This window comes from Saccostrea cucullata, unplaced genomic scaffold (assembly GCF_032062105.1).
Source record: "Saccostrea cucullata isolate Sc308-1 unplaced genomic scaffold, CSIRO_AGI_Scuc_v1 ctg882, whole genome shotgun sequence".
In the NCBI taxonomy this organism is placed as follows: Eukaryota; Metazoa; Mollusca; class Bivalvia; order Ostreida; family Ostreidae; genus Saccostrea; species Saccostrea cuccullata.
Window position 1 is genome coordinate 367346 of NW_026929151.1, and position 12986 is coordinate 380331.

Genomic DNA, 12986 nt, shown 5'->3' on the forward strand with positions numbered 1-12986 from the left:
TTATTATTTATAATATAAGATCTTATTATTAGACACGGTCTTATATAAAATAGCCGGAAAAGGCCTAGTTGTCCCTCAAGAGATTGAAAAGAGTACCTAACGTACATATTCATATGTATAAATATTATTATTTTAAAACTGTTTTCGTTAACTCCTTTCTTTTTTAAGTTTTAGGAAAAAAACGTCCACTGAATTGTAAAGATTTGCTTGCTGGTGGTCATACAATGTCTAATGTCTATACTATTTATCCCCGTAACAACCAATGGTCAGTCAATGTCCAGTGTGATATGACCACCAAGTGCGGAGGATGGACGGTCAGTTTGATAATTATTCAATTTTTAGTACATGTATACATAACTTTTTTTATGATATTAATGACAGTTCTTAATCAATCCCACAGGTTATACAGAAGCGTGTTGACGGTTCAACCGATTTCAACAGAACTTGGAATGAGTACAAGGAGGGATTTGGTTCAGTTAATTCATCTTATTGGTTGGGTATATGTGCATTTTGGTTTACAATAAAAGGAAAGTTGTATTTCTAGTTTAAATATATATGAAATTCAGTAAAGACATACTTTGATCCTTTCGACTTTTGTTACATATATAAAATGTGTATGTTCATGGCTGTCTTTTATAAATCAGTTATTCCTTGTTCCTATATAGGTTTTACTTAATGAATATAACTATAACGTTTTTAGGAAATGACATCATTCATCTGTTAACCAAACACAAACCATCTCTGTACGTGTCCATTACTCTGACCAGTGGAACCACTCTATATCAACAGTACGAGGAATTCTCCATAACCGACGAGACAGACAACTACAGACTTTATCTGAATGGACCGACCACAGGAACACTAGGTGAGATGTGGGTTTAATAGCTCACCTGAGGCGAACGATCAATTGAGCTTTTCTGATCTAAGAATGTCTGGCGGCTGTCTGTTGTCTGTAAACGTTTCACATTTTCGTCTTCTTCTCAAGAACATATGAGCCAATTTAAACCAACTTGCCACAAAACATTCTCGGATAAGGGGATTAAAGTTTGTTCACAAGAAGTTCAGCGCATTTTTTCAAGGGAAATAATAAAGAATTTGTGGCAATTTCATGCTAAAGAAATCGATAGATAAGTTGCTTCTATAATAATTATATTTGATGAGCATTGTACAAATATAATTATAATAGAAGCAACTTCGCAGCACAGTTAAGGTTACAAAAAGGAGGCGGAGCCTAATTTGTACGGGAAAACTTGACTATGACATCATACACATTATACGTCATACAACATTTCTTTAAAATACCACAAAATGAGTTTATCTGCTTATTTAACTAGTAAGAAATCATCAAACTACATAAAAACTTACTACAGCGTGTCGTTTTGTCGTTAGTTAAATCCCACATAACAAGTTATAAACAATGCACTGATTGCAATACACTTGTCAATATGACGTCATTTCTTACAACGTGACGTAGTTTGTATGCAGTGAGAGACAAATCAAGTAATATTTTCTCAACAAAATATGTATTCTCTAGTTAAATAAAATATTATTTACAGATATTCTATGGGCCAATAACTTGAATTTAATGTCTTCTTCACTATTTTATCAATATATTTTCTGTACATTGCGTATTTATTTGACACTGCCGTTTATTTGTATGCAAGTACATCGGAGGGTAATATGGGGGTCTAAATAAATCGATCTAGTGCAAGGGCATACACTCTATGGATCAAAGTAAGCTTTTACATTTCAACTATAGAACTAATAAGGTATCTGAAAAGTGCTGCGATCCTGATGAAATCTGAAAAACCATTTAATTATATCAGTATTTCATGCCGCTTACCAGCAAAAAATATAGCATTCGGTCATACAAGTATAATTTTAACAATAGTATTGCAGAATTTAGACAGGATCGCAGCACTTTTTAGAAACTACGATACATGTTGAAAATATTTATATACTAAACTTGGAAATTTAACTTGGTTATGCCCTTGCACTATTGATATTTATATGTAACATCATTACTTCAAGTCAATGTGCTTAAATCACGTGACTGCCGCATCACGTGACTAGTCTAAATATAAAATATAATTGTCCTCGATATGTAGTTACTAATCATAATTACAATTATCCGATATAAATAATGTACTAAAAATAATCGCCATCCCCATTACGAATACATTTTTAAATACAAAATTTAGACGATATTTCCATTGCGCACCTTAACTGTACTGCGTTATCTATCGATTTTTTTTTATGCGCATGTATGTTAAGGAAGCATATAAATCATTTCTCGGGAAATTTAGACTTTTTAAAGAAAATTAAGTTGATAATTTACCCAAACCACTGATAAACGTAAACTTTTATTAAGTATCGCATAAAGATAAAAGAGCGTCTAACGCAATGACGTGCGCCACCACCACGTCATCACGTGACTTTAATTAATAGCGAAATATTCCTTAATAAAAAGGCCAACAGAACAACAGTACCCCAGGGTTTAATAACTTCTTTGAGTTAATAATATAGTCGAAAAACATCTATTTCGCCTAAAAAGTGCTGACAGAATCCCACTGTCCTGTCAGTAAAATAATTATAACACACATTCGCAGGAAACCTTATCCTACGTTCTGTATCTTATAAAGATGAACCGAAAAATTTCATAAAACCATGCTTAACTGGGGATTCTAGCAGCATTTTCCAAGTATTTTAGAAGGCGAACTTTCCATTCGTACAAATCTTATGTTTTGAAATATCCAGCTTATTGTTGTTCTCTGGCATTATTTTGTCACGAATGACCAAGTAATGACTGGAATACGTATATAGCTGACTGTCTACGAAAGAGAATATAGTTGATGAAAACAAATTAGCATATCTGTTTATTTAACTGAAGTCCATATGAATTTCATATAAAATTCCCCATATTTATTTCTAAACTCCATTTTACGTATCTTTGTACATGCTGTCCTAGCATGACTTGATCAATTCTCAAGTTACTCGATGTACACATATGACGTCATCGTTGTTAGATTTTAATCAAATTGACAGATACAGCATAACAAAATAAAAACATCTTATTTTTGTTAATTTTTACACGTTTTAATTTATTTCATAGACTTTAATTTCATCTCTACATACAAATATTACGAAAACCTGTGTTCTAAAATTTACGTCATCTCGCCTACTATGACGTCATACAGTACAGCTGGCAACGCGGATCCCGTATTTCCCTAGCCCCGTCACGGTATAATCACAACGCGGTATTTGGCCACGTGAGACAGGTAAACCGCGTTCTCTCCTTGGGAATTTCATCACCTACCTGTCCCCGCCGCGGTTAAATCATCGATCGATTAATGACAATTAGTATCGTAAACAAACGGGAGTTATCTCCGCGAATTGTAATTTGCGAATTTTCCCCGTAACAAAAAAAAAATAATAATGACACTGTATGTTTATTAAAAAAAGTATTTTCATTTTTTTGCTATGATGAATGGAAAATAAACTCAGAAAAAAATATATTTATTTTTGTTTCTAAAATTATATATCAATTTTTGAATTAAAATTATTTTTTTTTTCAATTGGTTAATTTTTTTGCGTTATTGAGAGTCTAACAAGAAAAAAAATTATATACTAGAAAGATTAGTTTTTTTAAAGAACGAGGGCGCTTTTGATTTGCATTCGGCAGGAATCTGGGCGTAATTGAAAAGTGAATATTCTATCCACATGTCACATGAAATTTTAACCTTTTTTTTATTTATCGGGTTCCTGTGCAACAGGAAAGGAAAATATTTTCAAATTTAGCTTTGATTTGCTAAAAAAAAAATGAAAATTGGACAGATGAGACATTTGGTACAAAATGATACATTTTTAAAACGTTTTTCTAAACTTTTTTCTATCTCTGGGTCTTCTTTCCATGATTTTGATACGTTATTTGTGTGTATTTTAATTCAAAGAAACGAATACACTTTTTTTAAAAATAGAGAGAAGACCCAGAGACCACGAAAAATGAACTTTTCCCCCAAAAATCCAAATGTGTGAATGTGGTGCTTCTTTGTCCTCTTAAAATCATTTGTATATGTCTAGCGATGATAGCTCAGTAAGTTGAGCTACCTGTTCAGTGTACTCGTTGCGAAAAATTTTTGGTTCGAGCCTGGCATGGGGCGTTATTTTTTTTTACATGCAAACAACCATTTATTTTGTCACTTTTGTAGTTTCGTTTTATGTACTGATGTATAAGAAATTTGAATTAGATAAATTTTGGTTCAGTCTGGTTAATTCTCGAGCGAAATCAATTCTAATCTTCTATTCTATAATGTACATGTACACGTACATGTATCATGCATCTATATGTAGGCATGAAATATTTTAGGTGTTTATTTTTTGTGAAACATTACTATGTAATAGTACCCCCTAGGAAAACGGACATAGATGTTACAATTTCACAAGGTCTTTCAAACTAAATGGAAAAAAAATCCTATGGAGGTGTTTGTAAAATCTGATCAGCTATGTTCAGCCAACCAAATCATGGACATTTAAACCATAAATGTTTCGTACAAATGATTCCTGCACATCACTCGCCAAATGCGCCCATCTTCTTTATTCATATTATATGCAAACTTTAATACTTCTGAACTCAGACAGCGTGAGTTTCGATAAACGATTTTCATGCAGCATTCATTTGAAAAAAAAAGAAGTACAATTAATCTTTGAAAAAAATGTGCATCCTCATATTGTTTATATTCTTCTCCCAAATATAGAACATTTAATTTAATTAATTTCACTTTATTCTATAATTGTGCAGGATTTTTCTTAAAGTGTCAAACAACGGGAAACATTCGATGGCGAGAGTTTGAAGTTACATGTAGTGGGCACGTGAACTTAACGTAGGACTCAATAGATAGGCCAAATTTTTCATCAAATTCAATTTTCCTAAAACTTTGATATTTTGTTTAAGGATACAAAATCTCTCTTTATGTATGGTATGAAAAAAATTCAACCGCACATTTTTTGCCCACATAGTCTGAAATATGGCCTATCAGACCCCTGTAAAAAGATTGTGAAATCAGACATTAGACTTGAGAATGAGCCGTATTTCAGAATTATCAATTGATCTATTGCAAATTCGTGTATACTTTTAACAAAGATAACATTTTTAATGCTTTACATTCGTAAGGCAACTTGATACTAGAAAATTTGAGTAAAATATTAAGGAAAAATAGAACATACGTAGCGTCGGAATGGAAAAATTTTCATGTAAATATCCGAAAGTTTAAGTTTTCTTCAGCGAAAATGTATTATTCAATTTTTACAAAAACTCAACAGAATAATTCAAATGGGTCCTAAAATGAAATATGTAAAAAGAAAGAAAATTGAAACGATGGTTTAAGATATTTTTGCGATCAAAAATATTTCAATGGCAAAAAAAATAAAAGATTCAGTGGATGACGTCACAATATTTGACCTTTGACCTCTTGATATTACCCTGACCTTAGTAGTACATAAAGAATGGAGACTCCTTATATATGTGTTCAAATATCATTCCTCTACTATGTATGGAACAAAAGTTACACTGCATTTTATAACAGACTGTTACATGCTTGTTTATTACACGCAGAATGTAAGCCCCCCAAGTGACCAATATATAAGATTCTCCAATTTTTTCACAAAATATGACGCAAACATGCCAAAACTTATTATTTTTCTTACAGGGATCATTCATTGTTTTTAATATAGTAATATGATTCATCTTTTCTCCGGTACTTTTTAAGAAATGGGTTAAAATAGAATCCACGGGTGTTTTGTCCTGCCTTAAATTTTCTTTATGCAGGACATCAAGAAAAAAAATCTTTTCTTTTTTTCTCATTGTTCTTTTCCCAAATTTAGAACACTTTAAAAAAATTATTTCGCTTTATTATATAATTGTGCAGGCATTTTTCTTAAAGTTTCTCAAATTAACGGAAAGCATGAATTTTATTTCGATGGCGATAGTTCACTTTGCAGTTACATGATTGTGAACTTTATATGATATCAAGAAAAAATATCGCTTCTTCACCTTCAAATTTACATGTGTTTCGTTTGTAAACAATATGTCTTTCTTTTTAATTTTAATATTTCTCCATTTTCACGTGCAGTAAAATAAGATAGGATGTGCAGGTACGGTGATAAACTTCACAGAACAAATCAAATTAAAGAAGGGGATGTATTATATTTAAGTTTTTAATAATATTCAATGAATATAATACTAATCAAATACTTTCGATTTCTTTGACAATTTCTGTTTCTTTGTGTATTAAGTATTAGCCGCGATCATTTCCTGTGTATAGGGATTAGCAGTCCCAGCACAGGAAACGGCATGCCCTGGGGGTTTCACACCTGTCCTAGAGTACCTTGAATAACTCTCTCTGAATGTGCACGTCGTTGTCTAGCATTTCAACATAGCATTTGATTCAATGTTTCATTATTTCATCGATTTCATTTTCAAATGAGATAACGGCCTTGAAATTTTAGTCAATATATTGTTGCTTTTTTAACTGAGTGTAAAAAAAAAAACAACAAAACTTTTAAAACAAATTAATAATTAAAGTATTTGAAATTAAGTACATGTGAATCAAATAATGATTCATTACTATTTTATTTACGTGTCTGTTTATACCTGTACCAATTAGTAGATTACGAGAGAGAGAGAGAGCATTACAATATCAACTTGAGACACGTTTAAGATTGTTTTTCCTCGTTTTGATCAGTATAAATATTATTGATTTCTCAAGTCTATCGAATGAAACTAAACTAAACATGATATCATTTTAATGAAATTGCTAATGGATCAGACTTCAAAGTTCCATAATAATCATTGCCGTGACCAGATACATGTACATGTAGATCTTGCTGTCGCTGATTTATCGGTTTATTATCCAAACTAACAGCTTGATATGATTGTTTCCAAGACATTTATTAATCTTATTCATAATTGTTCGTCAGTGTTTCTTCATGATGCAAGATTACGTAATGTAAAGGTATTGCAGGTATCTCTTTAAGGGTATAGACCAGTTACACAGACACCTGAAAACTTGAAGCATGACAATTTGCTGCTTAAAAGAATTTTAATAATTTCTGTGCTGTGTGTTCAAATTATTTAAGGGACCGTATTAAATGGCTGATAGAAGAGTCAGCCTTTCCTATCGGCGATACGTGAAAATTGTTCAACATTTTCATAGACATGACTTTAATAATTTCCGAAAAGAGCAGAAAATAGAACCACAGTAAAATATTAGCTATAAAATTATTGATATTCTGAATAGAATGACTTTATAACCCCCCCCCCCCCTCGTCTTTGTATAAAAGGCATTTTTAAAATGAAATCGATGGCTGTGATAGAAACTTGCAGATAAATAAACACATAGCTACATGTAACTGCAATTGCACAAGCTAATTGTGAACACTGGACGACGGTGCATATAAAAAAAGCGATATGGCATTCTTTAAATTCTAAAATTAATTCTACTTATTTAATTTATTTATTAAATTTCAATTTGAAGATCATTTGTGGCGAGATTATTGATTTTATAAATAGATATGATTTCATAAACATATTCGATAAATTTTACTACATGTACTTTATTTCACCCAAAATGACTCTTAACAAACGCGTTTGAGAATTGATTAATTTTGAGTGACTATTGGTATATAATTTTTATTAAAGAATTTGATAAAACTTTTTAAAAATGATTTAAAAAAAAAATAATGGTATTGATAATATTAATGTGATCATAGTCTTAAATGGCTAACCCCCCTCCCCTTTTTTTCGACATGATTAAAAATCGACAGGTCATTAAAGGTAACAACATTTAAGCTGAAGAATAACGGTAGCTGGCCCCGCCGCGGTGTAAACACGGTCTCAGGTAGCACCGCGATCAAAATCCGCGACGGTGTAACGCGGAAAGGATTAATACACCGCGGAGGGGATGCGGTCTTATACGGGATCTGCGTTGTCTGTACTGTATTATTTCACTGACTTAGTAAAGTTAGAATATTCTGTATGCTTTCTTATCACCCCTGCGTGTGTTTCCAAGTGCGAAAACTTTGCATTTCCCCATAACCATAGAATGAAGGTATCTATATTGAAACGGCCAAGGCTGCAAATTTTCCTTTCCTTAAGCTGGATTTGAATGTACACTACGAGGGCTGTTCAATAAATAATGTCCTCGGTGCTCAGAAAGAAGCAAACGACGCTTTTCAATGATTAAGTCTTCATGATTTTACTTAATAATCTCTTTTAATTCAAACACATGTCCGACACAATTTTTTTTCCAATTTCTGATTGTTTTTAGAACTCATTTTTGTGTATACTTGAAAATGGCAGATCCAATAATTTCCTGGACTTGTTTTTTTTTTCCTTCTGAAATGTGGTTTTTTTTTCAAGTTTGGAAATAGAAACAAGTCAAAAGATCAAAGATCTGGCAAACATTGTAAATGTAAAACCATTAACTTTCTGCTTTTCTCAAAAAACCCTTTACGCTTCAGGGCATGCGGGTTTGGACGCTGTCGTGATTAAATTTAATGTAGTGGATTCCTGATTCTGGGTCCTTTCTCTAATAATCTTTTTTATTTTTTTTGCAAAAAATAAATTCTTTCTAGACTCAACTAGATATTAAACTGTCTCCCCGAATACGAATTAGAACAACAATACCACCAATATTTAAGAAAATTGCATATTAATTTGTCTTTGTGCTCTTGCATAACTTTGCTCTTGTCAGACCTTCGCCGTTTTTATCAGGTACATCTTATGGTAAATTTTGTTTTGATGGTTTTAAGCAATAGATTCATGTTCCAATATCTGTTTGAATATAAAACAAACGTTGATTACTACAATTACTGATATTTTAAAATAAATTGTTAAGACTTTCGTACACGCTGTCGTTTTCACTCATTTTCCAAAATCTAGGGTGACATTTGAGTACCAAGCTTTTTTACGGTCAAACGTTTCTTTAAAACAGTGTAAACTATTCTTGATATGATGTATATCAAATTTGCTATGTGTCTTGAAGCCATACATCATCAAATATTATTTGTTGGAATTTAAAAAAACAGTACAGTTGTTATAATTTTTGTTGGCAAGGAGGGTACCCATCTTTGATGCCCATTATATAATCTTTTTATCATTGAAATCAACCTTCTCATTTGTCTATAAAACAGGCATAGGTTGTTGTAAATGTCACATATTTCAGTGAATATTTCTTTGGGATTTTTAACAAGTTTTACAACAGCTTTTATGTAGCTTTTATTTTTTCTGTAGTTTACTGATTCTTTACCATTCATTTGTAATGCGGTGTCTCGAAAAGCCCGTGTTTCCCATTTCTCACGATAAAACTATGTGATGAAAAGTGGTCACATAAACTGTTATAAATTTAGTAAAGATTCAATAATGAAAGAAAGTCAAGTTTAATGCCATATGATATCTGTATTGTATGTCATACAGTTTAGGACATTATTTATTGAACAGCCCTCGTAGAGTTTATATAAGGTTCAAATTCTATAAAGTTAAGGAGTCTCTCTATTGTATACTGGAAGAAAAAGAAACGCATTAGAACATAAAATGTAAAAAGTTTTAACTATATGACCGAAAATAATGAAAATTTGTGAGATGTGTATTTTGTTTACTTTGCACTAAAATCGCTGGTCAAAACTACTCAGCCATGAAATGTATGGTGTCACGTAGGGGAAGTAATAAAAAGTCAAAAACAAGTGCATGTTGATGATGCTATTTTTGTGATCACATTTTAAAGTGCCATACGATGCATTTGTATTATAGACATCGTTTTTGCATATTTGCAGTCAGTATAAATTTCTTGCATTCATGGTATGGCTGCCGGACGTTACATTGGCTCTAGTAATTGAATTCAATATGAATAAGTGAATATAAAGGCAACATGTTGCTGTGAAGATTGTTTTTAACTTTTTCAACCAAAAAAAAGTTTATTCGGTTGCCAAAGTGTTAACTTAAAATGTTTCCTACCAACTATGACGATGACGTTGGCGCGTAACAACGTCACAACAAGAAAGGGCTTTTCAACATGCCACCTCAGTTATTGTCAACGCATTATCACTGTATTTAAACAGGAGACTATCATGCTCACCTTTTCTCACGGAAAATGATTGATTGATTGATAGTATATTGTTTAACATCCCTCTCGAGAATGTTTCTCTCATATGGAGACTTCACCGTATGCCGGTGAAGGGCTTCAAATTTTGACCTTTACTCGGCACTCAGGGCCATTGAGCAGTGAGGGGCCTCGGTTTTTAAGGTCTCATCCAAAGGACTTGCAACTTTCACTTCAAAGTGCCGAGCGCATGGCGAAGGAACAGTCGCTACCCATTTTATCGACTGGGTCATTCACGGCCGAGATACGAACTCACGACCTCCCGGTCACGGAGCGAGCGCTTTACCGACTGAGCTACTGTGAACTGTCACCGAAAATGAAGAAAAACTCTTCTCTTGGCTCTAATTTGCGCCGCAAGCTTTGCAACTTTACGTCGATTATATTCTCACACGCGCACGTACGAGTCCTATGCCTAGTGTTTTTAGCGTGTTTACACTGGGAAAATGTTGTTAGTGTTTGTTGAGACTTCTTACAAACATTCACCTGCATCAAACTAGTTGAATTCTGTACATTCTATACAGAGTCAAAAATTGGTGGAATTCATTGGCCGGGGGATTTGTTGGCTTTGGAATAATGCAGTTACTCTCAGCCATTAAGACTACCCTCAGAAGGGTTTAATAAAAAATAATGAAAAAGTTAAATGCTTTGATGAACTCATTGCATAGGAAAATCAAGTTTGATACTGATGCGCAAGGGATATTATGGTATTTTTAGTTTTATTTTTTTTTAGGGGGGGGGTATCGACATATCAATTTCAATTACTCTGGAATTATCAGTCAAAATCATACAAAGATTTTGGTAACTTGTTGATTAAAGATGAATCAAAATGTTTGATAACAATGCTGGAAAAAATGTTCGAAATGATTGTTTTAATTTAACTCAAAAGTTTAATATGCTTTTCTTTTTTTCTTTCAGTATAGTTTTCACACAATAAAGCCCCAGTCGGCTGCTTTAGATATTTCGTACACTATTAAAGTGACAACTTTTTTCTTCAGGTGACAGAATGTTTGATACTGGGATTTATGACCAAGATCTGTGCGGGATGTCATTTACCACTCTCGACAGACACCACGACAGATCTGTTAGTAACTGTGCTGTTTTTTGGGGTGGGGGAGGAGGCTGGTGGTATAATTACTGTAACTTCGCCAACCTTAACGGTCCGTGGTCCCCAGCAGTGTGGAACAATCCATGGTTTCCTACAGTTGTGGCTAGTAATGAGATAAAGGAGACTTCCATGATGATAAAGCCTTACTGAAAAGCTATTGGCGGGCAAGTAGTTTGGTACCATATACAGTACAACTCGTCTAGTCCGAAATCCTCTTTTTTAAGTTGGCTGGACTTGATAATACTTCAAATAAAACGACAATTGGACAAGTATATTTTAAAAGGGAATTTGAATATCGATTCGAATCAATATTTTGGAATACACATTTTAAAGACAAGACATGTTTCACTATAGTAAGTTTTCGTATTGTGGAGATATGCATTGCCTCACCTTTGATATTTTTTGATGTAGAAATGTGACTTTTAAAATTCTCACTTTTGTGCAAAGGATTAAATGCAGTTTTACACTCAGTCTGTTGAAAAAGTAAAAAATAGAAGAGTATTATTTTATGAAATTTTACTAAGTAAATTTGTATTATTTGTCTTAGAATAATTTTCTCAATTGCATACAAATTGGTTTGAGTCCTTTGTCTCTAAAATATTTCCCCATAAAACATGGATATTCAATATACAGTATTTATACAAATATTCAATTTGCAATATGCATGTACATGTAAAGTGATTTATTAAATGATTTATATATTTACTAAAGTGATGTCATTGATTGAATTTAAATGCTGAGATTGATTTTAGGCGTTCTTATTGTAAAGTTGAAATCAGTTTTATTGTGTTATTGATCTAGTCTAATTATGTGATCATGTTATAGCTGAATGTAAAATTTTTAATATAATCAAAATTATTTTATATAACAACTTTTCCTTACTTAATTGTTTGTTATTTTTAATATGTCATGATATAATAAATGTTTGATTATAGTCTACAAAATTATGTTTGGAACAAAACTTTTCTTAACGATAATGCAGATGAAAAAGTATTTATTATCAAGTCTTTTTATATTAGCTTTAAAAATGTAGTGTTCTTGTAATATTCCCATTCTGAAGCTGATAGAATTCTTAGTTTACATTAAGAATAAAGTACTTCTGACTACATAATGATTATTACTGTTCAAAATTTATAACTTCACATATACTGGAAGGAAAGGGTACATGTAACGTAGGGTAAAATAATATGCCAAATTTTTTTTGACCGCATGACCAAAAAGTACGAAAATTGGTCAGATTTGAGTCTTGGTTACTCTGCATTAAAATTTGTGTTCCGAATTACTCAACCTTGAAACGAATGGCGTAACGTCGAAAAATGCTAAAATGTCAAAAACATGTGCAACTTGATAACAACAAGTTTGTCAAAGATCCTTTTGTACAATTTAATGCAAATCAGGATACATGTTGAATTTCAGTATTTTTAGACGAAATGCATTTCTTGCAATATTGTTGACAGAAGTTCCATGGGGTCTGGCTTTTACGGTACCTAAGTAAGGACAAAAGCAACAACGGCTTGCTGTGCAGTAGCTAGTAGAATTCCCCCGATAGAACGTCTTAACCGTCGTCAGAGAGGGTCTTAAATGGTTTTCAACATCCGTGATGATGGTCATGATGTGTTTAATCGCCACCTAACTACCATAAAACTGCTATAAAAAAAGAAATATTAATAGTATTCATTATAATCATCATAAAACTGAAATATACCAATTGCACGATTTGGATATTT

The 12986-nt window shown here is 32.4% G+C and overlaps 1 protein-coding gene across 1 annotated transcript; it reads left to right on the forward strand.

Annotated features, from left to right (window-relative positions):
* Window positions 1–208: 208 nt before the first annotated feature.
* LOC134279923 (fibroleukin-like) lies at window positions 209–11409 on the forward strand. The gene is made up of 4 exons (XM_062762335.1): window positions 209–314; window positions 401–497; window positions 701–865; window positions 11150–11409. The coding sequence occupies exons 1-4, from the start codon at window positions 225–227 to the stop codon at window positions 11407–11409; spliced, it is 612 nt and encodes a 203-aa protein (XP_062618319.1). The 5' UTR covers window positions 209–224.
* The last annotated feature ends 1577 nt before the right edge of the window (window positions 11410–12986 follow it).